We start from the raw sequence: 27,635 nt of genomic DNA on the forward strand, positions 1-27,635 counted from the left end.
CCCCTCTCCTGGCTCTGTCTCCAAGACTCCAGGCGAGAGTGGAGGAGCAGCAGGCCCGAGCTTGTTTTAGGATGACAAAAGATTCACCCTGGCCACCGGGCCCTGGGGAGTCTGGGAAGGAAGTTGTCAAGAGGCTCTCCTCACCTGCTCAGCAGTAGTCTGACTGTGTGGTGGCAGAGCGAGGAGGAGGAGGAGGAGGAGGCAGAGATAGCGAGGGACTGCTGCTCTCTGTGTGGGCTGTGCCAGCGGAGCACAAAAGCACAACGTTTGATTGGGTTGCACAGGAGGTCTAGATTACTGTAATGCAGTTTGGTGTGGGCTGTTAGCAGCAATATGCGCTTGGATCACGATTTGAAAAGGAAAACCTATACGTTTAACCTTCAACTTCAATTAGTGAGAAACAGATTCATTGTGGATCTTCTTGAATAACTTTGCATTGTTTTATCTTATATTCTATACCATCATATAATATGCTAACATGCTACAATCAATGCCTATAGAAATGAGCCTGTGACTGGTAAGGATGTGGTGTTTTGCTCATGAGCACTACAAAAGGGAAGATTGGCGGTTGGCACGCAAAGCAAAGCAATGTACTATTGTGGACCAACCACCTAAAAGAAAGGCCCAACTAAAAAAATCAATATCAGTTTAAGAATACGGTAAATTCAGAATATTTTCGCCGGTTTACTTTGCCATGAGACAGTCTTTGTTTCTGATGGCGAATTGTCGCCAAAGCCACCAGACTTCTTTGAAAAAAACCCCCAGTAATTTTACCTTGCAGAACACGGGGTTTGCTGGTCTACTGATGCCTCAATCGGTTAGTTAGTTTGTGTTATTGTGTGACTTTGGTTAGTTTGGATTCACCAATGAATCACAGACCAATGGAGTCTAGTGGCTTTGGCGACAATTCCCCATCAGAAACATAATATAAATATAATATGTTTTCCTCCGGTCTGTGAAATCTTGCAGATGCCGTTAGGAGACCCAGAAGGCACTGAGGCACATTTTTCAGGTTACCTGTTTCATATACAGCATATAATGACCGTTTTATAAAACAAATTTTTTTTAATCATATTTGCTCCATCTCGTCTACTTCAGCTTTAATACAGTGCAACATTTTGTGGTGTGTACTCAGATGGTGTGTCAGATATTCATGTGTTAATTGTCCACCTCTGTGAAGCAGCATAGAACATTTACAACTAATTCTATACGTGAATATTATTAGTCTGTAGTAATGCTGCCATTGGTTAAAAATTGTATTTGTGGGCAGGAAGAAAAAGGAAGAAGAGATGAAAGCAGGAGGAAAATGTGAGGTTGTGTCTACCATTAAAATTACCCAGTTCTTCTGTAGTGCGATACAATTTTGATCAGGTCTATTTCAATCAGAGGTGGCCAACTATATCACGCTGTGTAGCTGCAGCGTTGGAGGGATATCGTGGTCTGGTGTCTGCAATTAGCCTATCTGGAAAACTTCAGGGAGGAGAAGCAAAGTGTTAGCACAGCTCATACAGAGGACAGGCAGAAAGGAACAGAGGCTGAGCGAGGAGGAGAGACAGAGAGAGTGGCAGTCTTAAACTGGGACAAAGACAAAACGAACAGCGTGGATCCCTCTCCCCTGGGCTTTCTCACTCTCCACAACGTCCCCGCGCTGCCATTGCAAATGCTCCCAGGCATCAAACAGGAAGTTTATCACGGTTAAATTAACAAGTGTCATCTCCATATTCACTCATTGTGCTAAATGCTTTTATGTTTATGTAAAGCCCTTTCTGGAATTAATATTTCATGTTTATGTGCGTTTTCGCTGATTTTTTTTTCATCCTCGCAAATCATTAAACTATCTTTTTTTCAGGGGTGTGGGGGGGGGGAATCAAAGCGAACACAATGTCAGTCTAAGTGGGGGAGGCATACCCCAAAGACTGTCAGAGAAGACGGGATAGCAGCGGAGTTTACTCTGCACACATAGTTCTGTACAGCGGCTTTGAACGGGTGAGAGCACTGCAGTGGCAAACACTTTTTAATGAGGTGGGGACACAATCACATGTGTTTTCTTACCAAGAGAAAAATGGGTGATAAAGTGATAAGTTCAAAGTTTCACATTTATTCACGAGTACGATGGAAAATATTCTTCTTTATTCACATGTGGTAATTAATTAAGTTGTACAAATATAGTAGAAGTGCATGACAAATAGCAGAATATCGCTTTTGAAGCGCTCCTTCACATATCCGACACAAAAAAACTAAATGTATGTTTAGTAATTGGATATTGAATATGGCGCCTACGCCACAATCATCAGGTATGCCTCTACGGTAATGGCTCTGTCAAACTAATTAACTTCTACAGTTTGAGTGAAGCTAACGAGATGCGTACAGGCATCAGAGGAAGGCCAGGCTCTACAGGTGATAACCCTATTTGGCAGTGACATTTTTTAGTGTAAAGTCACAGTGGCGGTGATGAGATCAAAGGCAGAGAGTCCCCCATTGGGTCCAATTAGAACTGTAGTATTGTACAGGGAAGGGGTGGCAGGAGGAGAGAGGGGAGTGGGTGGTTGGGGGAGAGACGGAGAAAAAAAAAAACTGTTGAGTTATGATATTCATAATCTATGCAGAGAGGCCTTTCCAGTACAGGTCTTCTCCCCATAGCTGTGATCTTTTCAATTTACATCAAGGGAAGATGGTCGGGGATGAAAGTGGGGCATCCGAGGCGCACAGCCCACAGAGGGCAGACATGGGGCCTCATTAAGGCCCAGCCCAGCCAGCCCCAAACAGGGCTTGAAGTGCGTCACATAAAGAGCACAGGGTCAAAGGTCAGACATAGAACAGATCTCCATTTAACTCTCCAGCTGGAGATGGTAATTAGCAGGTGCAGCGATGATCCCTGCCTGACTGTACGGGATGATACCGATGTAGGTGACACCAGGCATCTGGGTGAATGTGTGTGTGAGGCCATGCATGTGTACATTCGGAGCCTACAGTGGTATCATCCCGGGACCCTCACCTGTATCCTACATGCATGTGAATAAAGAATACGCAGGCTGCAATTAATTTATTTTCATTGTCGATTAATCTGTCAATTATTTTCTCGATTAGTTGTTTGGTCTATAAAATGGCAGAAAATGGTGAAAATGTCAATCAGTTTTTCCGAAAGACCAAGATGACATCCTCAAATGTTTTGTCCACAACTCAAAGATATTCAGTTTACTGTCATAGAGGAGTAAAGAAACCAGAAAACATTCACATTTAAGAAGCTGGAATCAAAGAATTTAGACTTTTTTTTCTTAAAAGAATTACTCAAACCGATTAATCGATTATCAAAATAGTTGGCAATTAATTTAATAGTTGACAACTAATCGATTAATCGTTGCAGCTCTACACAGGTACTGTATATATATTACATTAACGCCCACACAATATCAAAATACAAAAAATAATTCTGATGGCGAACTTAACAAAAACACAAACGCGTCTCACTGCCTTTGTTAGAGATGAAGTAGCCTACAGCTACTACTGCTCTATTCTAAAACTCAACTTTCAATTCTATGTTTATATACTATATACATTATATACTGGAATATTAATACCTGTTTTAGTTTTGACTAATTTCTTGCTGCATTAAAAAGGTTTACACCTGAATTGCGATTTTTTACCAAATTTCTGGTGTACGATTTATTAATTTAACAATAAATACTTCAGTAAATTCATATATATGTATACATTTATTTGTTACATTTTGTTTTACAAAGTTAGGAAAGCAACGTTTAAGTCAAGCCTGATGTTGCCTTACACATAAAAGAATGATCTCAGTCACTCAGTGAGGCATACAGCTTATTAATTAAACACTGGTATCAGATCGGTACTTGGTTACAGCCGATACCCAAAGCCCAGGTAACGCTATCAGCATCCGTATCGGGACTGAAAAAGTTGGGTCGGTGCATCCCTAATTTCTATAAAAAGTGCTTATATAATCAGTGAAACCACACAGAGCATGAAACCTGGTCTATGCTGTTAATTAACTACTGGACATATCATTTACTTCCACTTCTAGTTAACAACAAAAGCAGAAAACAAAACATGACAAAAGGGAAGAGCCTGGCTGACAATATTATTTTTACTATTGAATAAATGAAAAAAAAAAAAGGTAAATGAAAAAAAAAAAAATAAGTTGCTCAAAAAACTCTGAATATATGTTTAGAATTTCCCTCTAAATTTTCACTAGAGCTTAAAAAAACCCTCCTGAATAACGACCCTGACACTTGTCTGTTGTTAAATAAATAAATAAATAAAAAAGTTGGGTTTTCTTCTCACAAAAAAAGAATGTTTTGTTTAAGATTCTGTCCAGGGAAAGAAAGCCATGGGGACGCAATTAAAGAACTACAAAGAAAAAAAATAGTTATGAAAATCTCCCACTTTCTTTTGATGTGCTGCAGTCTGAACTGTACACACACACACACGCACACACACACACACACAAATCTGAACAAAGACACACGGAGAACCGGCAAATACTCTCACACATGCATGTGCACAGTGTAACTTGCGATCTATGAAATTCATTCTTTCGTTCAATTTTAAACAAAGGTATTTTATGATTTATTTATTTTTAAATTAACCTCTATTTTCAGTCTTACGGTAAATCGCACAATAATGGGGATATTACTTTAGTTAATGGGGTGGAGTTAACTACAATCTCTCATAACCAACCGCATACGATCACTATCTTCTTGTCTTTGGTACGATAGCAAATATTATTAAATTAGCAAATAAATATATAAAAACAGGGAGACTAAAATAGCACTATTAAGGCATGTAGTGAGACATATAATTCTTAGTTATTCAGTATGTTGTTCTGCTGTTAAGTACATGCAATACAATACATTAGTCAAGCGAAATAAAAAAAAGAGTGAGAAAGCAAGGGGAGAAAAAAGACCCTCAGTGTGTGTGTTTTAATAGGGCTATCTCATTGCCATGAGACTCTCCCCGGTGTGGGGTTACTTTGTCAAGCTGACCTCTCATAGCAGCTGAGCGGCTGAGTTTTGCATACATAATTAACTACAGCTAAATGTCATCTCTCACTTCAATAACTAACGCAGTGGGTGATGCTGCTCTCTCTTTTTGACTCCTAATCCGGAGCGAACCGCCGGCAGAACGAGTATGTGAAAATGAAGTGCTGCTTTTTAAACTCCACATGAGTAAATGAGGGGCTGTAACACTGCAGAGAGAGAGTGAGAGAGAGAGAGAGAGAGTGTACGCACAGTTCAGCAGCGCCATCTAAAACAATCGTAACCTGTAAAATAAGCTTTCAAATGAACAGATCTCGACGTTTGCAGTTAGTCTACACCCAACAGCAACAACAACAAGTACTTTGGAGCTTGTTATTATGTGTTGTAGATGCTGAGACTGGTTCTGGTAAAGTAAAGTAACCGAGGTGGAGCAACCACGTTCCCAGCACTGAGCTAACATGTAGTTAGTACAGCATGAGAGGGGCTTTACTGTGGGTGGCTCCTCTATACTGGGAAGACACTAGTGAAAATGAAAGCTGTAAACTGAAAATGGGGGAATCTGGTGGACATACCAAAAACCTGTGAGTAGCAAAAGTTTACTCGTGAACTAGATCTGAATGTCATTGATGAACGCTCCTGGCCGACAATGTGTAGGTGTCTCTGTGTGTGTGTGTGTGTGTGTGTGTGTGTGTGTGTCTGTTTGCCTGCTGTCGGCTGCAGTAGATGATGATGTAGATGTTGTTTTCTGGGAGCATCGGAAACTGAAACACCAAATTAAAGCCGCGATGTTTGATTAAGTGTGCCAGGTGATCTCAGGAGAGGCGCGCAGACACAACCTCAACCCCCTCATTCATTTGTAAACCTCCAAATGCAGGCTTGAAATACAGGAAGTAGGAGTGTACGCTGTAAATTCCCCCCTTGATTGGGAATACAAATGATCAAATGTACGAGGGCTAGGAATGTATGGGTACACGGTGTCAGCAAAGTAGCGCGAGGCAGAGGAGGAGGAGAATAGAAGGAATTAGGCTGTGATGTGAGAGGGAGCATCTGAAAATAAAGATGTAAGCTGCATTGTAGCACCTCACCTTGAATGTGTGGCACAGAAAGAATAATACATGAAAAAAAAAATTCTTCCGTCATTGGTTTGAGATCAATTGCCGGGATCAAATGAAAATCTGATTCAGTCACACGCTGTTTGTTTTCAGAATTAACAGACTCCTAATTCGCTATTCTTGGATACTTTTAATGACTAGCGCGGTAAACAGCTCCACCAACCAAAAAGCCAATTATAACTTTATCAGCGCAATCTCTGTGAGGAAGAGGAACTGTGGATCTCAGAAAGAGAAACAAAAATACCTTGATCTTACAGGGGGGAAAAAAAAGAAGCTTTTTTTATTGAATATTTCTTTTCAGTGTGCTTGTCAACACATTGATTTTACTGACATGAGCACAGTCTCTCTGAGATTAATATGATTTATTAATGTGTAAAAACTATTGAAACTTTCTGTTCAACTCAGGCAGTCTTAAAATATGCAAAATCCTGCTAAAAATACACTATGTAAAATAAATAAATAAAAAATAATATCACAATGTTTATCCGAAATAACAAAAAAGCACAAACTCAAATAAAGCAACAAAAAAGTTCCTTGATCTGCATTATTTTTTATACAAAGCTACCAAAAATATACTTGTTAAAATAAGAAATGTTTAAAAATGACTTTCAATAAATACAAAGAAAATGGAAAAATAAATAGATTGATGTGATTAATTTATTGCCACTGTTGAAACATACCCCATGCATTTAAAAAGACAAATCCAGGACAAAAGTACATTAATGCTGAACCTTTGATTCATACGATGTTTCTAATTTATTTCTCGAAAAGACTGTTGCATCCTTTTTTGACCCGTTACCAATTACTCTGTTATTCAGATCTTTCCTTTTTCTGCTAAACGGAACCGCTACTGGCATGGTAGCGTTTGTAATAGTCAATAAATCTTAAATATTATGTGTGAAGTTGCAAGGAAAGACCATTAAGGGGCGGGCACTAGTGGAGTCGGTGTAGGGGTCCTGTCTGAAAGGGTTCGGCTAATTCAGGACAACTGTGAACTCTGAACCTGCTAAAAGCACGGCCACTGGTCAGCCGGGCCGCGTAATAGAGTCCACATGTGCTCACAGCCTGCGTCGCCGTAATTAGACGGATCTCTAAAGGTTTGCTTAAATCAACATCAGAGCGCTTTTGTTTTCACTCTTAGTTAGACTTAAAAGACGCACAAAAACTGCCTGTGGCCTTTACCTTTTTAATCCATTTCATGCTTTATATATTCACACAAAGTGATGCTGGGCTTTTAAAAGGGAGAATAATCATTACTTCATAGGTCTCAGGGCCTCGGTTTCACGCTGAATAAAGCCTGAGTGTTAAGCAGCCAGCGTTACAGTGAGAATTAGAGAGACATGAAGAGTGTTTTAATAGCTCAGAAACGACACGCGGCGGCTCAGCCCAGGCAGAGAGTCGTTCAGCATTAATCAAAATTTCAGGCCTCTGTTTGACAAACCGCACAATGCCTCGAACATCTCCTCGTGTGTAAACACAAACATCAAATGCCATGTGACGTGTCCTCATCACTAACAAGCAAACTAACAAGAGACCTGGAATTCCACTCAATTAGTACCTGCTCGCTTCCTTATTAATCTACTAGCCCCGGTGAAAAGATGAGAGGAGACGGGGGGGAAAAAAGAGAATCGGAATAAAAACAACAACAATTTGTTGCAATAAATATATTAATACCAGTGAGGTTTTCCGTTTCAGGTGGTGTAATTTGACATGATATGCGGGCTATGTTCTGTCATTAGTAAAGAAAAATGGTGAGTAGGGGATCAAAGCGAAAAGGCTCTGAGCCTGCCACTTAATTTATCACACGGCAAAGACAAAGGCTTTTCTCTCTGCTTCTGTCGCTTTTCAAAAGCCCCGACTCCTTTTCATGACAAACTCAGTTTGCAATTTAATTTAGGGCTCGAGTCCCTGGGTGCAGAAAAGCAAGCAGGCAGGCAGGAAGTGAGAAGAAGAAGGAGGCACACAGGCAAAGAAGCAGGAGAAGCAAACAGCGGGTGCAAGAAACGTCCAGGCTGGCGGTAAGTACTCTGAGAGAGAGAGACAAGGAGGCAGACAGGTGTCATGAAATTCGAGCAGCCAAGCAGTAAGGCAGGAAGGCTAAAAAGTAGGCAGGAAATTGTATAAAATGTAGGGAAAAGATGGCATCATTGCTGGTTGTAAGGAGGCATTAATGCACGCTATAGCAGTCGTAGTAGGCTGAGCGGTGCTAAATCAGGAGAACCAGAGAAGTGTGGGAGTGTGTGACAAGGTCTGGAGTCTGTGGGGCAGTGGATTGAATTATATATGGCGGGCAAGGCAGGAGTCCGGTAGGCGGTGGAACCTGAGAATATACTGTTAGCAGTGTGGGTAATGGTGCGTCCGCAGCCTCAGCGGGGCCTCACAGAGCAGCTTTAATACATAAACCCGGGAAAAAAGCAGCTAAACAAACAGATTCCTACTCCGACAAAGGCGGGGAAGACAAGCACGTGTGTTGTTCTCCATGTGTGTGTGTGAGAATGTGTGTAAATGTGTGAGTGACCCCGACGCCGTGGCGATGCTTCCTGTAGCACTGACCGGCGTCAGTGCTCCATTAATTAAAGAGACGCCGCACTGGCAGGTGGCTTCACTGCCCACACTGGTAATTGGCCCCCTTCTTCCCACTCTCTCCCCCTAGAAAATCACCCATCTCTGCCTTTTCTCTTCTCTTCTCTGCCTCGTCCCCTCCTCCTATCTCCCGCTCTCAGAAACGTGCCAGTGGGCAGGCAGAAATGCAAGACTTTGTGAAATAATGATTAGAATGGATGGAGATGAAGGGAAGGGAGTTGCACATTTTCCCCACAAGCCTCTGATGGTCGGGGAATGCTGTTCGCCTTCAAGCGTCATACGACGCGACGGGAGTTTACTTTAGACAGCCACAATCTGAGGAGCCAGTACTGCAGTCATTAATGATGTGGGGAGGGGACAGAGCCGCACTTTGACAAGTTTCTGCATGTGTATGTGTGTGTTTGTCTGTGTATGTTTCTCTTTGTGCACGTGGGCGCGAGACTCGATGTGAAATAGGAAGAAACGAACCTTCTGTGTGTCATGTGTGTTGAGACAATAAAGGTTGAGAAGCTCTGGAAGGTGTGTGTGTGTGTGTGTGTGTGTGTGTGTGTGTGTGTGTGTGTGTGTGTGTGTGTCTCACCACGTCACTGGGCAGGTTGTGGAGGTCATCAAAGGGGCTCTCCAGGGTGTTGGTGTCCACGTTCAGAATGACCACATCCTCCAGTGATCGGCTGCGTACTCTCTAAAAGGAGGAAATGCCCAGTGTTATCAGCAGCACAGTAATTTAAAACAACTCTGATCACCATCTCACAATATGGAATACATTTCCAACTGTAAATATTATAACAACATGTCTAACTTTGCATTTAGAAGTTCTTATAATTTCAACAATTTAAAAAATATTTTCTGTTTCTGCATAATGGAACTGAAGCCTTATTTCTCAAAGTGAACCTATTTGTTTTTAGCCATTAATTGTATTTACTATTGAAAATCGGTAGAATCATTTATGTTTTACATATTTTAAATAACAAAGAGCCTGAGAAATATAGTTTGGTTAATTATCAAATTATGAAATGTAGTTGAAAAAGTGTGGCCTAGGTGTGTTTCCTAGCAGACAAAGTCATTTCTCTACTGAAGCCCCAGGAAGGAAAAAAAGCACAGCGGTCACATTTAAAACCACACTGTCATCACACTCCTTTACGATTAACGATGAAATATGGCACGTAGGAAAAAAAATATATTAGGACATCTTTACTGTAAAGACACACACATGCTCACAAAATGAAGAATGGCACTGAGAGGAAACAATTGCATTGCGCAAACATTTTCCACACAGCATCGAAACCTCATGCATCAACAACAACGCGGTGATGCTGTGCTGTGCTGTGTGCATTCTGATGGCGACAAATTCAACTATTATTTCAGTGTGGCGCAGGATGCAGGAGGCAGGTGTGTGTGTAGAGGGGGGGGGAGAGGCAGCATAGTGTGTGAATTTCTAGTTTGTCACTTTTGTGACAGCCTGTGCAGTGGAGGCTCACATGCTGATCTGGACTAATTATGTAGTGGCGGAAAGGGGGTCTGTCACGGATGCAGAGTGTGATAAATACTGCCACTGCTGCAACTGTCAGACAAATATCACACACACACATATGTGCATTACAACGTATGCATTTGCACAATTACACACACACACACACACACACACACACACAAACACTTACGTACCAACACTTACACACAAGTGCAAATGTGCGCGTGCGTGCAACATGCATTCACACACAACAGCAGCGCCGGTGACGGCTTGCCCCCCAACCAACACACAGGGTTTAACAATGAAGTAGAAAAGCTCTTTGTTCGCAGATGCTTTTTCTGCCTTTCTCTCTCTGTCTTTTGTACTTCTGGTTATGAGAATGCACACAAGCAAGAAGACAGGGAGATAAAGAGGAAAAAACATTCTGTCAATTTCTTTGATTCAATGTGTTGGAAGATGCCAAAAATTGCCTAACTGAAATTTCAAATATTTTATACCAAAATTAAGAAAACAATTCAACAAATGAGGCGCAGCATTAGACCACTGACCATATCTACAATACAGAGAGGGAAAACTAATACATTTACAGCATCATCCCTAAATGTTTTTTGGTTGTTCTTTTTAAGAAAATCCCCTAAAATTCATAAAATATATTTGAAGCAAATTAGGAAACATCTACATTTAACATAACATGTACAGAACAGAGTTTTCACATATATACATCAATTTGCAGCAGCATGTATAAATATGCACATACTGTACAATGATGTACAATTATATGCATATACAGTATGTACACATATCCAGAGATTAACTAACGTACCTCCAGCAGACTAAGATGAACTCCCACAAAGTATGGCATGGGGGCACTGTGGATGGAGAGAGGAAAACAAAGCTGTGAGAAATATCAATATCAGATGGGTACAGGCAGTAAAGAAATATTTATGGAGGCTACAGTAGCACAGCACATTTCACACACTCATCTGAAAAAGTAAAAAGCTTAATGTTAAGGGTGTTAATCTTTAGTTATTTATAAAGCCATAAACTAACATAAATCTCAGCCTCTTCCAGGTGAAGATTGGGTGCTTCTATCTGTATTATTATATTTTGTAAACAGTATGCGGTTATCTTTTTAGCAATCTGAAGATACAATCTGGTTGTAATATAACTTGTGATTATTTTAACTTTTTCACTAATTTGAAAAATAAAATTAAAAACAATTAGTGATTACACCAAATATACTGAATGATAAAAAATAAGAATAAATGCCAAGACTATTTTAAAAGTAAAATTTTTTTTATTAGCTGCTAGAAATGATGTGAACTACTGTAATGCAACAGATGTGCACTGGATGCATTGAAACTAACTAACTTTACATGAGATAACACAATCGCAGCAAAACCAATTATCATCCATATGTTGAGCTTTAACCCAATCATATCACATGTGGGGCACAGCCGCCGACTACAAATCACACTTCAACATTTTTTTCCCAAGAACCCCCATGACTCTCAAAACAATTAGATTAACTGATGTGTGTAGCCGGGCAGGCAAATTGATCTGGTGCTACTGGACTGGCTTTTAAAAAATAAATATAATTACCAGGTAAAAACAACAAACAAGTTTCTCCTTCATTCTGACTCTGAGTATTTTCGATTTTCACTCATTCACTTGTTGCTTTAAAAGTTAAAATATGATTCAAAAAGGTTTTGTAATTTTTGGTCTAAAACTTCAGTAAGAATTAATTTACCTGGAAAGACATTACAGAGAAATACTGAGAATACTAATGCTACAACTCTTATTACTACCATTATCTATTATAATGATAAAAATAATATAAACAATAAATGCTTTTGCAGGACATTTCTTCTAACAAAATGGTAAATTCAGAAAGCACAGACAGACTTGCATCATATCCTAGAAAACTAAAGGGTTGTAGTGTCAAATGTTTTTATTTTACCCTAAAAACAACAAGCTTTGCACCGTTATTATCTTGTCATACTTGTTGTTTTATGTGATATTTATCTTCATATTGAAAAGTTAGTGGCAAGGAAAAGCTGAATCATAGTGTACGCTTCCCATCCACCAAGACGAATAAAATCAACAAAAACAGTCAAATAATAGAAACCATTTTTATGATGAGGTTTACAGAGGAGGCAATAATCGGAGAGCTTTGGGTCAGTGTGTTCCTGGCCAGAATGATTCAGAACCGCAGGCTTGTAATCAACTTACAGCAACAGCAAAACAAACAGCAGGCCTGTAGCTCTGAACTCTTTAGCCGCCGTCTTCTCCGTTTCACGAATATACTGACTTTTAACATTTACACAAATACATGCACACACACACACACACACACACACACACACACACACACACACACAGCATCTAATATAATTTAGTTATCTCGTCAGAGCATGGATGGAGGATACCCCTATGATTAAATCAGATAATGATGAGTCTTCACAGAGTGTTGAAAATCACATTTTACTGTCAGTGATGAAGAGCTTTTTGAAGCTGACGTGTCCCTTATGGTGAAGCACTGTACAGTACGCACTATCCAAACTGATTCGATGAAAAACAGCTTCTTTTACATAAGCTGACTTTTTCCACTGCTTTTTTATATATATATGTACATATCTGAAGTCGATATGAACACATGTACGTTTGTAGATGAGCCGTTTCTTCTGCTCTCGGTTCAGTCAATCAAGCCCATTCAGATTTGTTGGATTTGAGCTGGACGGGTGGTAATGAACCCCTGAGAGGGCGAAGATGATGAGAGCGTGGCGCTAGCGCTGGCATGAAATATGGAGCAAGGTGATCCGGGTCGTTCGTCATGTCGAGGGGCCACACGGGAGAAGGCGCACCGCCGAGTGGAATCGTGAGAACGACTCGGAGAACGTGTGAACAGGCGTGTCTGCACTTTTACACCGAGGTTTTAGCAGCAGAGCTCGATGCATGACCAGCGCACATGGCACAGTGTGTGTGTCTATGTGTCAGGTGTGTGTGTGAGCGTGCATGTGTTGGAAGGCGTGAAAAGGTGGGGGTGTAAACACGTATTATGATGATCCTGACGGTGTTGGTGTATATGTGTGTGTTTCAGAGGTGGTCAGCCTTACCAGCAGTAGTCCAGAAGATGCGGGGGCAGCACAGGGATGAAGATGTGCTGCCAGTACATAGGAAAGAGCAGAGCAGCCGCACCATGGACACATGCAGTTAACTACACAGAGAGAGAAAGAAGCAAAGAACAAACTCAACACGACTTTCCAAGGCAACACAAAAACTAAGAAAAGGAAATACACTTGCTATGCTCTATGTTTACTGGTAGTTTCAAGATTTTAACTGAAGGTTTGTGTGATTTCAGTCTAAAGAATTGCCAAAGAAAAGTTAAAAAACAGTAAAAATATCTTTGAGCTAAATATATTTCTTGTCTTCTTTTCTTTCCAATACATTTCTACAACTTATTCAACTAAGTTTCTACACTGCCAAAGTCTATAGCAGAAGAACCACAGCTCTATTTCCTTCTAAACAACATCCTGTTAATATCCAGTTTTTAAAAAAAAAAAATCTAGAAGTCTGATCGAGGTTGTTGCTGTGGTGATGCTTTGTGTTGATGTGTTTGATTTCATTGAGTTAGCCTTTAATCTTGCTCACAAACAAAAGAACGTGATGCACCGACATGTCTGGTGCTGTTGTGATGAACACGACCTGCAAGCTATTGTTGGAGGAGGAAACTGAAAGCTGGAGATCAACCAGTTGATAGGAGCCTTGTCTTAAAGTCATGACAGAAACAAAGCAGAGGAGAGACAGACTGATGAGGAGGTGAAAAGAAAAAGTACTGACATGAAGAAAGGCAACACATGCTTTACACACAGAGAACAATGTGTCCTCCATATTGATTCATTTGTGGCGGGTCATCGCTGCAATAACATCGCCACTATTGCACATTTTAATAAAAAAATAAATCAAAGCACAGATTCTAACCTGGTTTGAACAGAGAGCAAATACAAGCCCAGTGTTCATAATTAACTGCTTTTCAATTCAATGTCAAAGTGAGAATTGTGCTGTGACCTGCACAAAAACAACAAAAGGAGCCCAAAACAGTGCTGACAGTAACCATAAAAATCAAAATTACCCCGACCACTCTGACCAAGAAATTAAAGAGAAAATAAGCTCCTTTTTTTTTTAACAAATAATGAGAAGCAATCACATGAAGATGGCATTCTTTTTCAAAGGAGCTCTCTACGTTGTCAAACCAACATTACACATAAAATTAAAGTCTCCCATTGTCTTAAAACCGGCACCCCCCTCTTGACATCCCATCTCATGAAAACCCAGCTATAGTAATGACCTGCAACACACACACAGAGACACACAGACACGGCAGGGGAAAGAGGCGTTAGCTCATCCCCCAGATTAAAATAACATGATTAAATATGGAAAGAGAACAGAGGTCTGAGGGGCTCCTGCGGGACTTCATTAGGGCAAATTGCCAAAGAATGAAACATGAGTTAGCCAAGAGAGACTGCGGGCTAGGCCAATACCGCCGGGACCCCGGAGCAGCAGCCGCCGTTACACTGCTGCAGCTTCACAGTCAATGTGTGAAGCGGACACACACTATCACACTATCACACACACATACGCACAACTACCAGGAGACCTCGTGCTCGCTGACACACACAGTGTCACAATTGACCGGCCAAAAGCGGGCGAGCTTGGCGACTGAAAACCACCGCTGCCAGAGGAAGAGAAAGACTGCCCCACCCTCTGAATCCAAACATCAAGACCGGACATCTGAAAAGCCTCAAACAAAAAGTGTGTGTGTTCGTGTGTGTCCTCCCTCCATGCATGTTTGTTTTTAACTGCATTCATTTTTCACATCGGCTAGAAAAAAAAAAAAAAAGCCATGATCTTTTTTTTATTGTCTCCGTGCATTTCTCTCACACACCCGGTCCCACAATAGTTAGGACTTAATCAACATTTAATTGGTGTCTTGCTCTGTGTATCTGCATATGCATATTTCCGCTGCCTGCCGTCTTCAAATAAAACACAACAATGCCACACTCCTGTCAGGATTAATTCCCCGGCAAACAGTTTGTTTTTTTTGCTAATTCTGAAAATAAATCAATGCTATGAATATTAATGTCTGAAAGTGAGGCACTTGGTGGAAGAGCTACTATCAAAACCATCGCAACCCTTCTCCCCTTTTCCAAAGCGAGGACGGTAAGGGGCCATTAAATTGTGATGAAGGGAGGTCAGCGATCCGGCGGTGGATATACATACACACATACGTACACGCGCACACACTGAGCAGAGCGCCAACAGGCGAGTGTATTCCTCCTCTGGGAGTGCGAGACAAGCCCCAGCCATTCGCTGGTACCAGGAGGTAATGGCACAGAACACCTCGCTAACCAACTCCAATTATCTCCACCAGGCCTCAAGGTGAGCCCCCCAACTGGCATGATTTACTCTCAGGTTGAAAGGGAAAACAGGAGTCTCTCTCTCTCTTTGCTTCTCTTCTTCTCAGGCTGGGTGGCTGGCTTGGGGGAGTTGGCCGAGAGGGGAGGGGTTATTGAAACTAAGATAATGATTTATAAAGCAAATCCAGATATGTTTTCTTTTATTCGCTATCTCCAAAGCGATGGAGGTGGCAGTGTGCCTGAGATAAGGCAGTTGGAGGGAACTCCAGAGGAATAGTTCACATATTTGCTTCTCTAATTCAGCCTAATACAAAGCCCTGTGTCCTTGTTCAGGTTTTAGAACGAACGAGGCAAAAAGTAAAAGGAAGATAAATTGGAAAAAAGAGAAACCTCTTTTTTTTTTTCTTCATTTAGAGGAGGGGGGGCTTCACATGAGAGTGGGTCATGAGAGGCTAAGGCTGATAAAATATTTGCCAGGCTGATAAATAATAGATGAGTGGAGCCAAATGGCTTACACGCTCCACAAAAGACCTGGGTGCTTAATATTCCATTCAATGGAGAATCACAGATACAGTCCCCAAGAACAAATACAGGATTAGGTGCTGGGTCCAGTCCTCAGGGACCAGGGCTCTGCCCGGTAATGAGGGGCTGCCTGCCTCTTACACTGTGCGTGTGTGTGTGTGTGTGTGTGTGTGTGTGTGTGTGTGTGTGTGTGTGTGTGTTCCCCCTTCCTCTGAGAGAAGCTAACCGATTATACAGCGACAGCCTGCTTCAAAAAGCAGTCAAGGTCTTTGGTTCTGCCCTGAGAGCTTTTTCAGTGCGCTGTAGCCGAGACAGAAAGTGTCCACGCTAACACTGGTTTTCCAAGATCCATTCAACGGGACTAAAGGAAGGAGAGACAGTAAAAGAGAGACATAAAGAGATGGAGAGGAGGAGGAGGAGAAAAGTGGGGGAAGAAGAAAGAGAGAAGTAAAGAGATACAATTTGCATTTCAACTTTGAAGTAGCAATAAACCTAAGCTAAGAGGTCAATAATGGGGTCTGAGTGTGAGTCTGTCCCATTCCATACGACATACTAATAGTATACAGTAAGTACTACTGAAAGTCTCAGCATACTATTTTTGCAGTTAGTATACAAAAAAATAATTTTATACAAACAGGAAATGAAACAATGTGTCAATCAAACTGGGACTTTGGAATGTCACTACCAATTAAACTTCACAAATAGACATTAAACTGTTTTTCAAAGTTTTAGTAGTTATTTTCTGTTTTCTGCCGTGTTCACAAAGCTGTTTTACCACCATCTACAATTGCTTTTAATACTTTCCAGCTGCGAGCAGCTCCCCCATTTCCTTTTATGCAATGCATTGTGGGACAATAATGTCCATCAACAGCACTGTTTTTTTATGCACACTTGTTTGAGACACTGAACTCTGTCACTTTTGAACCCTATGTACTACTATGGAATAGGGATACGGCTAATATGTTTGTTTTTTCTGCAAGCTGTATTATGACCATGTATAAAATACGGATGTAGTCTCCATGACGTCACCAAGAGGTTTCTGAAGGGCCGTTGTGAAGCTCAAAGTGGGTGGGTCCGGCCATGGCAGTGACGACACAGTCTCGGCTAATCTCCGGCTAATCCAAATATGGGCAAAGTGGTGGATCGTCGGTGGAGCGGAGGCCGGGTGACGCAGCAGAGCAGACAGCTAACAGCTAGAGACCTGGTGTGACACCCACTTGTCACTCAAAGTGGCCACGCCCTCAAGTATGCCAAACTTTAAGCCTTAATATAATTTAAATGGGTGAGTTGTATAAAAATCCATCCCCATACAGGAAAATTAGTTATAGAGACCAAAACCGTTTTTTTGTACCAGACTGTAAACATGTTTATTTCTGCTGTAAAGTCATTTTAACATGGGGGTCAAAGGAGATTGACTCGCTTTCGGAGCCAGCCTCGAGTGGCTATTCAAAGAACTTGTCACTTCCACGTTGGCTTCATTTCTCAGCACCGGAGGTTGACGCTTGATTATGACACATCGATTGACACAATTAACAAATGGTTAATTACATGTGGGCAGATACCCCAACTCCTCTGACGGCTCTCCGTTTTCCTACATCACCATATTCAGACAAACTGTTTCCTTAAAGAGCTGAACCCACCGGGGACCTCAGATCTTCTCAACACCGCAACTCTGAGCTGTGCAGACTGTCAGTAAGCAGTGTGTTTCCACCCACACCATTCCTCTTTACCTGAGCAGCTGGACATGTTGAAGTGAAACGCAGACATAACATGGAGAAACTGCTACCGCGGGGGCCTCGATGCACCTCTTTCACATATTTTTCATATTAAACGGCAGAGTAATGGAGATGAGAACACACACTCATTCCCTCTGCTTACATACTTTTAGATGAGGGAACCCATCGCACATGTTAAATAACAGCGAGAGCGCAGTGTGAGACAAATAGCTGCTGCTGCAGGCAGTGTAATTCAATTTGACAGGAGGAATGGTATCAACAGTCGCTCTTGACCTCTTCACACCAGCCTCAAACACTCATTTCCCCTCCACTAGCCTTTCCTTCCAACTCTGTCCCTACGCACTATCCAAATTCAATCCTCTCCTCTCCTTTCCCAGCCTCATTTCCATCCCAGCTCTTCATTTCTTATTCTGTTTCCCTCCTCTCATCCTGCTGCCTTCTGTCCACTGCTACCTCTCCCTCATTTCTCCTGTTGGTTTATCGCTGTGTTGGCCTTTCCCTCTCCCCCTCCCCTGCACAGAGTAAGTCGCCAATTACCCGCACCCTGCTTCTCCCTCTGTTGACAAACGCCGGTGTCAGGCCCGGCACAACGCAGGTGTGCCACAAACAAGTAGGTGGCACGGGGAGAGAGAGAAGAGGGCACGCAGGACGACACGGGTAACAGCTAACGCCGGCCCTCCCGCACATGCACACACAGTCACTGACTTCTCTCACGGAAAGACACAAGACATAAGGTACAAACACCTGTGAGCGCCACACAGACACACAAACAGATGCATGCAAAAGAGACACAAACACCCACACATGTGCACTTACACATTCGCAGTGGCACACAAGTCAGACACATGGCACGGGGCTGAGATAAGTCTATTGAGGGGAAGGATGTCCCGATGTTCTGCAGATGCCCAACAACAGAGAGACGCATTAAGACACCCAGGAAGAGGGAGGCAAAGTCAGAGAGAGAGGGAGAGAGGGAGAGAGAGAGAGAGAGAGAGCGGTGTAAGCGAGAGACAGATGGACAGAAAATAATATGTCAGCGAGGAAGAATAACTAAGATAGAGAGAAAGTAGAGAAGTCAGGGAAAGAGAGGAGAGGAAGAACAGAGGAAGAGGCAGGAAACAGAGAGACAGCTGGCACTCTAGGGCATGGTGGATGGATAGTTCCTTGTTAGCATAGGCCTGACAGGCTGATGAGAGGGCTGCTGTCAGCCGGTGCCGGGGCCCGGGCTGTGTGAGTTTGGGCGATAGGCTGGGGCAGAGGCTGGGCTCGAGAGCTGGGGGGCCTCGGCAGATGAAAGACGCGGAGGGTGGTGGGGCGATGGTGGTGGGGTCCTCCCAGCTGACTAGTTAGAGGAAGGGCCGATGCAGCCCTATTATACGGCCCTATGACAAGGCTGCACGCTCGGCTGGCTCCCGCCCCTGCGCCACCGCCGACCGGCCCTTTAAAACAGTGGTACCATTCACCTCCGGTCACGAAACAGCAATAAGTCAACTGACGCATTGTTGTAAGATCATGATTTATTCCTTTGCTGTTGGCTGCTTGCGAGACGCGCCGGCCATGTACCGGCAGACTGACACGCTGGGTTCACCGGGGGCTTTAACACAGGCAGCACCTAGAGCAGGCAGAATAAATGCAGCATATCTGTGTGTGTGTGTGTGTGTGTGTCTCTTTCCACTTTCTATTCCCTGTTTCTCTTTGCTTGGCTGAGAGGCTGGACAGGCGGAGGTGGTGGAAAGCAGCTGGATGGTACTAACGATGTTACTAACAATACCTTCTCTCATACATCCTCTATCTGTGGCAAGCAGACTATAGAAATACTACCTGTCCATCCGCCGACTGCTAACACTCACTTTAACAAACATTTTTTGACAAACTCTGACGTTAATTATATATTTCCCATCCTTTAAGACATTTGATCACAAGGCAGTGGTGTGGATAATGAGCCGGGCTTTTGTGCAGTTAAGTACGTATACACTTCCAGAATCATGGCAGCCATTTCCACTTGAACTAGGAGGTCATTCTACCCAAGAGCAGAAATAACGCATCACAGGAGCAGTAATAACATCAGGCCTGCTCGTAATCCCAGCGGAGATGTGAAAATACCTTTGTACTACAGTGCCTGACATATATCGCTACCAAACCAAAACACCTCTCTCCCCGAGGAAGATGGATGGATAGACAGATGAGTGGATGAAGGATTGCAGAGGATGAAAGGTTTACAGAGGTAAAGGTCTGACGTGGAAAGCTCTTAAAAAATCCTGTCGGCATAAATTTATTTAAAAAAAAAAAAACAAGCCGAGATTAGTCTCAGAGCTGCAGAAAACTATAAATCACAGACAAATATCACCCCCACCCCCTCTCTTCCTGCTCAAAAGAAAAACACCTTCACCCTTGAGTCTGATAATTTACATCGTGTAACCCTCGTGTCACGGCACAGTGTGCAGCGTAGACCCTGAGCGGAGTGCCGCTGGTCTGAGGAGCTGAGGGGAGACAGGTGATATTCTCTGAGGGCTGGGTAATTTTGTACAGCTCTCTCTGATTATAGCTCCTATGGGAGACCTTGGGTACCGTTCCCTCCAGCACCCATCACCACCCACCGGCCCCTCCGGCTGTTCTGCAGCCTTGTAGATACCAAGGCAGGACCAGCTACGCTACAGATACAGATAGGACTTGGATGACATCACTTCCCTCTCCCCATCTCATCTGTCATAAACATTTGGCTCTGCTTCATCAGCCACACAGATAACACGGGGGGGGGGAGGCTGGAATGAGGAACACAGGGAGGAAGAAAGACACCGAGAGATTTCCTCCCTCACACAGAAGGGACTTTAAATTATGTGAGAGAGTTAAGGCACGCAATAACGGATAATTTAGGGCTTTTTTTGGCCATTAATATGTTGCAGTTATAAGACAAACAGTCACATATAATCCAGCTTTAGTGTGGATTTCACAGCTTGTCAGAGCGCGGTGATAGTGCGGCTGTCTAACTGCAGGATGCCCGGGAAAAGAGGGGGGGTGTGGGGAGGGCAGACAGATCAGTTCAACTCTCTCTGTACAAGTAGCGTAGCCATGTCAGATAAATATTCTCATCGTACTAATTAGGGTTTGATATCCTGCTGGATTATTGATGAAGAGAATCATGTTCAATCTAAGAAACGGTCCCAATATTTGAGCTATATACTTTTTTTTTTTTAAGAGGGCAAATCGGTATCTGAATTTGATAAGAAGCTAAAAATAGCAACTGTGACTCTTCATGACTGTAAATTAGCAACATTTTCTCCTATTATGAGATCATTTTTTGTGATGCAAGCGAGATAGCTGACAAGAATCCTACATCATATTACATGAAAACACAAAGCTAAACTTTTTATGACTGAGAGCTTCACCTCAACATGAACTAAATGTTTAGGAAGCTCATCCTTCAAGCGGTTGCAGTGTTTGTTTTCTAACCTATTTCCCCCTCGTGCCTGACAGAGCTGATAACTGACTGCAGCTGAGAGAAATGACTCGGGGAAAGGGATGGACTCACAGTGCTAAGCTTGCTTGAGGTAATGATGATGCGCCGTTCGTGCAGCATACTGGCGTAGAGCTGGAGCATGTTGTTGACGTCCACAGCCACAAAGTACTCTGTCAGGTTCCTCTGGAGATAGACAGGAGCAGAAGGATGTGCAGGTAACAAACTGTCCTTGCTTACAGTGAAGTGTCAATGCTACAGACAGTGAGTGTGCCATAAAGAGAGAACCAGAGTACTGGCTGTAAAAAGACTTGGACTTCCGTCTTTGCACATATTGTTTTGCAGTAAAAAATAAAGGAATGAGAAGTACAGATTTAAACCATCTGATGTAGTCACGTTTGGAGAATAGATAACCTATCAATCAATGCTTGAATTTGTTAGATGATTGATGTTTTCATCTGGTGTCCCTTGTCATAAAGACGTGGGATGCTCAATGCTCGAGCTACAATTTGAATACATAATCAAAAACAGAACATGTGTTCACTTTGAATCCTCTAATACCAACGGCAATCACTGAACTTCGACATTAAAAGTACAAGCAAGCACCACGGGAGATAAAAACTGAAACAAGAGCATGATGCAATAATTTCAAAAGGTGACAAGTGTATCTGATTAAAAACGATTAGAGGCAGAGATGTTTCCAGAAGAGAGGCATCTCTCTTTAACTCCTTTTGTCTCTTTTCTTTCCTCCATGAATACTTACGCTCTCAGGGATAGTTGGCAGTCCATTGATATCCGGGGCGATGAAGTAGGAGTGCTGTGAAAACACACAAACATGCAGGAGAAAGAAGAGGGAAGGTCACAAGTGAAGCATACCACTCACACAGAAGAGAATGAGGGGAAGAGAGGGGGGGAAGGCCGTTCACTTTGTTCTATGATTTATGGCTCATCCTCAGCTCTGTCTATATGAATTGCTGAGCTGGTGTCTGAACTGTGGCAATGCTTTTATCAGGCCTACAGAACAGAGAAAGCTCAATAGCAGCTCAGCTCCCCGTAGACACAGACTGGGGTGATGTCTCCGGTGGAAAACTGAGTCTTTATTTAAGCATTAAAAAGGCTCGCGGAGCACCAACACACAGTGCGTGCATGTGTGGCGCATGTGCATCCACACACACAGGTTGTTTAGAGGATCACAGGGCTGCCTGTCTCACTTTGGGAGAGCAGGGCAGGTTCAGTGTTCAGATCAAAGGGGCCTGAGAGAGGTGCTGTTTGGAGACAGGTAGACAAAGCACCAACTCAAACACACTATTGTGTTTCTCACACACTGACTCTCCTGTATCCGAAGTACACCTGCGTTTCTCAAGGCCTGCACTCGACCATCTGTTGCAGGTCTTCGCTTAAATCCGCTTTAGCGTCTACAGTACATACTCGCACAGTAGAGTAAAACATTAAAATTGATTTCCTCTTCTAAGACTTCACAGTGTTTAAAGTTGTGATTACTATTTGCTTGTTATGCAAATTGTCGAACAAGTAATGTCAGGCTATTACACAGTCAGTGTTTTCTCTAATAGTTGTTTGATTTGTGGCAGGAAAAATGGCATCCTACACCTGAGAGTTGGTTGCAAAACAGCATTGCATTCACGACCTCAGCCTGATTAGGAAACAATCTGCACTTTGAAAGGAGCTTTGAAAGGAATAAATAGGAACGAATAAATGCCTTAAACAGAAGACAACCTAACAGTAATACATTACATAACAAACAACATGATTAAGAGTATGCAAACATAAGAGGAGTCATTCAAAATCAGCAACCCCACCGAAAGTACCACCACCGAGACAGAGAGACGTCTTTGATTATAGAGACATGCGAACGCAGAAGAGAGAAAACCTGTCACAGTGAAGTCAGACAGTAAATTATGGAATTTAGAAAATCCACAACAATGGAAAAATATCAGCTTATTGTGGCGAGCAGGGTCGTGACAATTTGACTTGAATCTGTGTCAGTTTGAACAATGCTCTCTCCCATGACATCACTTATCTATTATTAGCATTGTTTAGCTAACAGATTCAACAATGTCAGATAATTAGTGTTTAGCCGTGAGCACATTTCATTATATAAAGTGCTGCTGGTCTGTATTGCTCTGGCGCCTGACACTGAAATTTCTCAAAATTAAATATCCATAAAGCAGTAGGGCTGTGTATTGGCAAGAATCTGGCGATACGGCATGTATCGTGATTCAGGGGTTACGATTCATATATTGCAATTTTTTTAATCTGATTTTAGGGAAAATGTCATAGTATAAACAATACTCTGCTATATGCATAACATCTGAGTAAAATCAGAACAGTGGGATCGGCATTTGCATTTATCACAGTCCCTGTAGCATCCAACAGCATAGCACTACTGTGCAATCTGTCTGCTATGAATCTTTGCATGAAAACTGTTAATTAGAAATCAATAGTGTTTTTGAGAATCGACACAGTATCACAAAACACAATATTGTTGATACTCAAGTGTATCAATATTTTCTTAGACCCCTAAACAGCAGTGGGAAATTTCAAATTTCTACCAATTGCTAAAAATCCAATTACCAACAGTTAAAACAATGATGATTATTAGTCTTAAGTGACAGTGTTTAAGTTGTTAAAGCATTAACAGACTGTAATAATGAAGAAAAAGTAATGGCAGAACATAACCACTTACGTTTTGTCTGTGTTTAACATTGGAACATGTTTAATGTAAAACAAACTAAAATGTTTCACACCCTTAAGTGCATTTAGACTGAAAAATGTGAAAACAATTATCATGAGTAAACAATCATCATATTCCCAGCGGACGGTCATTGCTGTAGTCAAGCGATGAACATGCAGCGCACACAAACACTAAACTGGAACCAACACCCGAGGCTTTGCCTTTTGAGATTTGTTTTTATGGACAAAAAATACTGAGCATATCTGAGCATAAGCAACTCCTACGCCCCCTTCTTTATGGCAAGTGAATTTGTTTAAATGTTTAAATTACTGCAGACATATTTTCATGCATATTTTGCACAGCTACCATTACACCTCAACAGCTACAAAAAAACAACATAATTTTTGACATTGCAGTTAAAGAGGTCTTTGCATTAAGTAAAGAATCTGTTAGAATTGAGCAGAGGCACTCTTCTACTGTTTCCTGTTTCCAGTAGCAGCTACAGAAGTTAAAGGGACTGTATGTAAGTTTTTACACATATAAACGTTTTTTAATCATTTATATGTCTTTGGAGAAAACTTTACATGATGGCCAAACGGTGGAAATACAACTTCCGTGTCCGTCAAGTGATGCCATTGGGCCAAAAAATATGTTTTCCCATAGACTTATATTGGGAAAGAGACGTCTGTAAATCAGCAGATATTTTGTTTGACGTAACTTAACTTCCCAGTATGAACACTTAAATAGCCCTCATTTAAATCATTAGGTCCTAAAAGTTGTAAAATGCACTAATAGCTGAATCCAGAGTTATCTTCCTTCCTCCGTTCATGTGAATGAGCCCCAGACCGAGGCTGGAGCGAGGGCTGGGAGGCGGAGTTAAAGGAAACGCTAGTGCACCTGCTCTATGGGCCCAATGGATGCGGTAAATCGCCGGATGATCCGGGTAATTTTATACTCAGTAGTCAAGCTTTTTTTGCTTCATGTGCCACTGAGCAACTTTTATAGGAATGAACGAGGCCCCGCTAGCATTAGTGGTTAGCTGCCGACTTTTAAAAAAATACACAAATACACTAGATAGTTATAGATACAAAAATGCTTGTAAGAGAAAGTATATTTGAATTTATACATTTAAATGACTTACACTTGAATGAAGTCAAATGTTTCACAGTAAAGCTCACTTATCTGGAGCTCTTTCCTGATCACATTTTCACACTCCAGTGGCACTTGTAGGACTTCTTAGTTTTTGTAAAATCATTATAAGATGACAGTGGATCATAAAAATTCACATTTGAATAACTGTTGCTCCTATCATAGCTTGTTAATTAACTCTCACTCTTACACTGGTATGCAATGAGGGTACAGATGAGCTGAATTCTGCTTCCGCTGTAATCCTGACCTGCTTTGCCATTTTCTTTTTACATTGAGCTCAATGCTACATCGCCTATAATCCCTCAACTTCTAGGCAAGTTGATTTTAAAATCTTTGCTCCTTTGTCATCTTTATAAACAATATTGTGTGCGGGAAGGGAAGCATATTCATAGTTGACTGAAAAGAAGCCTAATAATAGAATAACTGAAATGAAATAAAAGAGTAATTAAATAAATAAAATTGTAATCAAAGATCAGGGACTTGAGGCACAGAACAACCCCCCCATAATAACCATACATACAGTCTCTCTGTCTTTCTTTTCCTGTGTTCTGTGTGCTAAATAATGTTTCCCCGTTGGTCTACAATTTCATGGCACTGTGATAATCACAAGCCATGCTCCTCAACTCAACCCAGGCTTTCATTGGCTGTTTGCTTGCTTATCTGCATTTTTCTTTTTCTTTCGAAGACATGTTTGTATAAAAACATTGAAAGTGGGTTAACTGGAGGGGCATCAAGGAGATTTTTTGAGCACAATTGCCTTTGCTTTAAACATAAAGAGGGAAAAAAAAACTTTTGATATTCAGAGAGAGAATATAGCAGTGTGGAATGGCATTAATCATTTACAAAGTTTGATTGTTTTCCAGAGGAGAAGAAACATACACCAAGGCCCAGGATAGTTTGTTTTTGTTATATTTAAAAAGATAGCGCAGCTTATTTGGCCAAATTGGAAAGCCGCGGCTCCCATGCGATTAGTACAGCAGCGGTTTCATATTTCATAGCAGCCTTCCCTCCTCCCGTTTCTGCCGCTCACTCATTCCCCTCCACTCACCGGCTCCTTGCTTCGCCGATCTCTCAGTACTTGCCCAGTGGCAATATACAACTGCTCATTCTTGCACAATGAGAGAGGGAGATAGAGAACAAAACAGGGTTCATACATGAAAGGGGACAATGATCCTTCTTCTTGGCTGCCATGATAAAACAAAAAACACTCTTTTAGGGAATAATTCTGCTTCATCAATTAAATATCAAACTAGTGGCTTCTCCAGAAGAGACATGGAGCCATCACCTCTGTTCTCCGGGGCTTCTTTTCCAATGAAGCTCCGAGATGCAGATGAAAAGATTTTGTTCACACATACAGCTGATAGAAAAAACTGACACAAAGAAAAAATAAAATCACAAGGAATCTTTACTGACCTTGTTAACCTTCATATAGATGTATTGATTACCTCATATTAGTCTTGTTATGGTGTAAATTCATCTGTGTAATTAGATGCGTATCCTTCTGAGACCTACGCCGCAGAAAAAGACCCAGAGTTTCTTTTTTAATTGGTCCAAAAAAAGGAGTGGAGGTCCTCAAGGACAAAGGCTAATACTGAAATTCTTTTGATCCCATTACGGTGTGGAGTCTAAGCAACTCAAAAATAAAGACATTAGTGAACAAAACACTATGAGTTTAGCAGTCCCACTGAAAATCATTACATTCTACTTATATAGGCCAGGCTTACGGGAGCGAAAACTGTTTAAGAGTGAGTGTTTTATGTAGGAGCTGGGAACGCACAAGGAGAGATTGTGTCAGAGTTAACACAACCACCGGCTGACTTTGAGGGACCCGGGCTCGTTAAGCCGTTTGATAAGCGGGAGACATGACGAGTTGTGAGAGGACCCTTCGAGTTTAAACATGTCCAGCCCGGGCTTATCACACAAAAACCTGTTAGCGCCACTTCTTGTTTCCAAACAGAGTGTCAGTCCTGGGCCCTCTGTGTCTCTCTGTTCCTACCTAGCGTTTCTTAACCTCCTCCTGCTCTCCGCTTTCTGTCATTCCCTCATTTATCTCGTCCATTTCAACCTCTGTGCTTTGTCGATCTCTCCCCGTTCTTGCCTGTCTGCCCTATTTTTTTCTGTCTGTTTTTATGCCATCTCTGTCTCCTCCTCTCGTCTTTGTGTCAATTTCATTTTATTCCTCATTATTCCTCCTTTTGTCTCCACTTTTTCTTCTATTATAAATGTTGTCTTTAGTGTCTCTCGCTCTACTTTTAACTTTCTTCAGCCAACCTCTTCTTTTCTGCAGTCTCCTTCCTGATGCAACACACTACTACAGTAACCTACCTGTCCCTCTTTCTAGCTCTACTCTCAGCTGTCTTGCCTCTGATAAGGGGGAATATGAGATCTATACCTACCACACTCAGGTTGACTGGCGTGAAGGGCTTTGGCACAGGCAGATCATAGAGAGAATTCAGCATGTCATTCAAGTCATTTTCCTGGGGGAGAGAAACAAACAACAAA

General features: G+C 41.9%; 1 protein-coding gene across 3 annotated transcripts in view; it reads right to left on the reverse strand.

Moving 5' to 3' along the window:
* dennd1b (DENN/MADD domain containing 1B) overlaps positions 1 to 27,635 on the reverse strand; it is a 137,861-nt gene that overhangs the window by 45,931 nt on the left and 64,295 nt on the right. For 2 of the 3 annotated variants that reach the window (XM_037769162.1, XM_037769161.1), the window contains exons 7-13: positions 27,530 to 27,610; positions 26,182 to 26,241; positions 22,056 to 22,109; positions 21,368 to 21,478; positions 13,280 to 13,380; positions 10,987 to 11,032; positions 9,273 to 9,374 (exon numbers count right to left, since the gene is read on the reverse strand). In XM_037769162.1, coding sequence (XP_037625090.1) covers positions 9,273 to 9,374; positions 10,987 to 11,032; positions 13,280 to 13,380; positions 21,368 to 21,478; positions 22,056 to 22,109; positions 26,182 to 26,241; positions 27,530 to 27,610 — 555 coding nt within the window. The remainder of the gene's footprint in view (positions 1 to 9,272; positions 9,375 to 10,986; positions 11,033 to 13,279; positions 13,381 to 21,367; positions 21,479 to 22,055; positions 22,110 to 26,181; positions 26,242 to 27,529; positions 27,611 to 27,635) is intronic. The other variant, XM_037769163.1, reaches the window with a different exon arrangement.

The sequence above is a fragment of the Sebastes umbrosus genome, chromosome 5 (assembly GCF_015220745.1).
Source record: "Sebastes umbrosus isolate fSebUmb1 chromosome 5, fSebUmb1.pri, whole genome shotgun sequence".
NCBI classification, from domain to species: Eukaryota; Metazoa; Chordata; class Actinopteri; order Perciformes; family Sebastidae; genus Sebastes; species Sebastes umbrosus.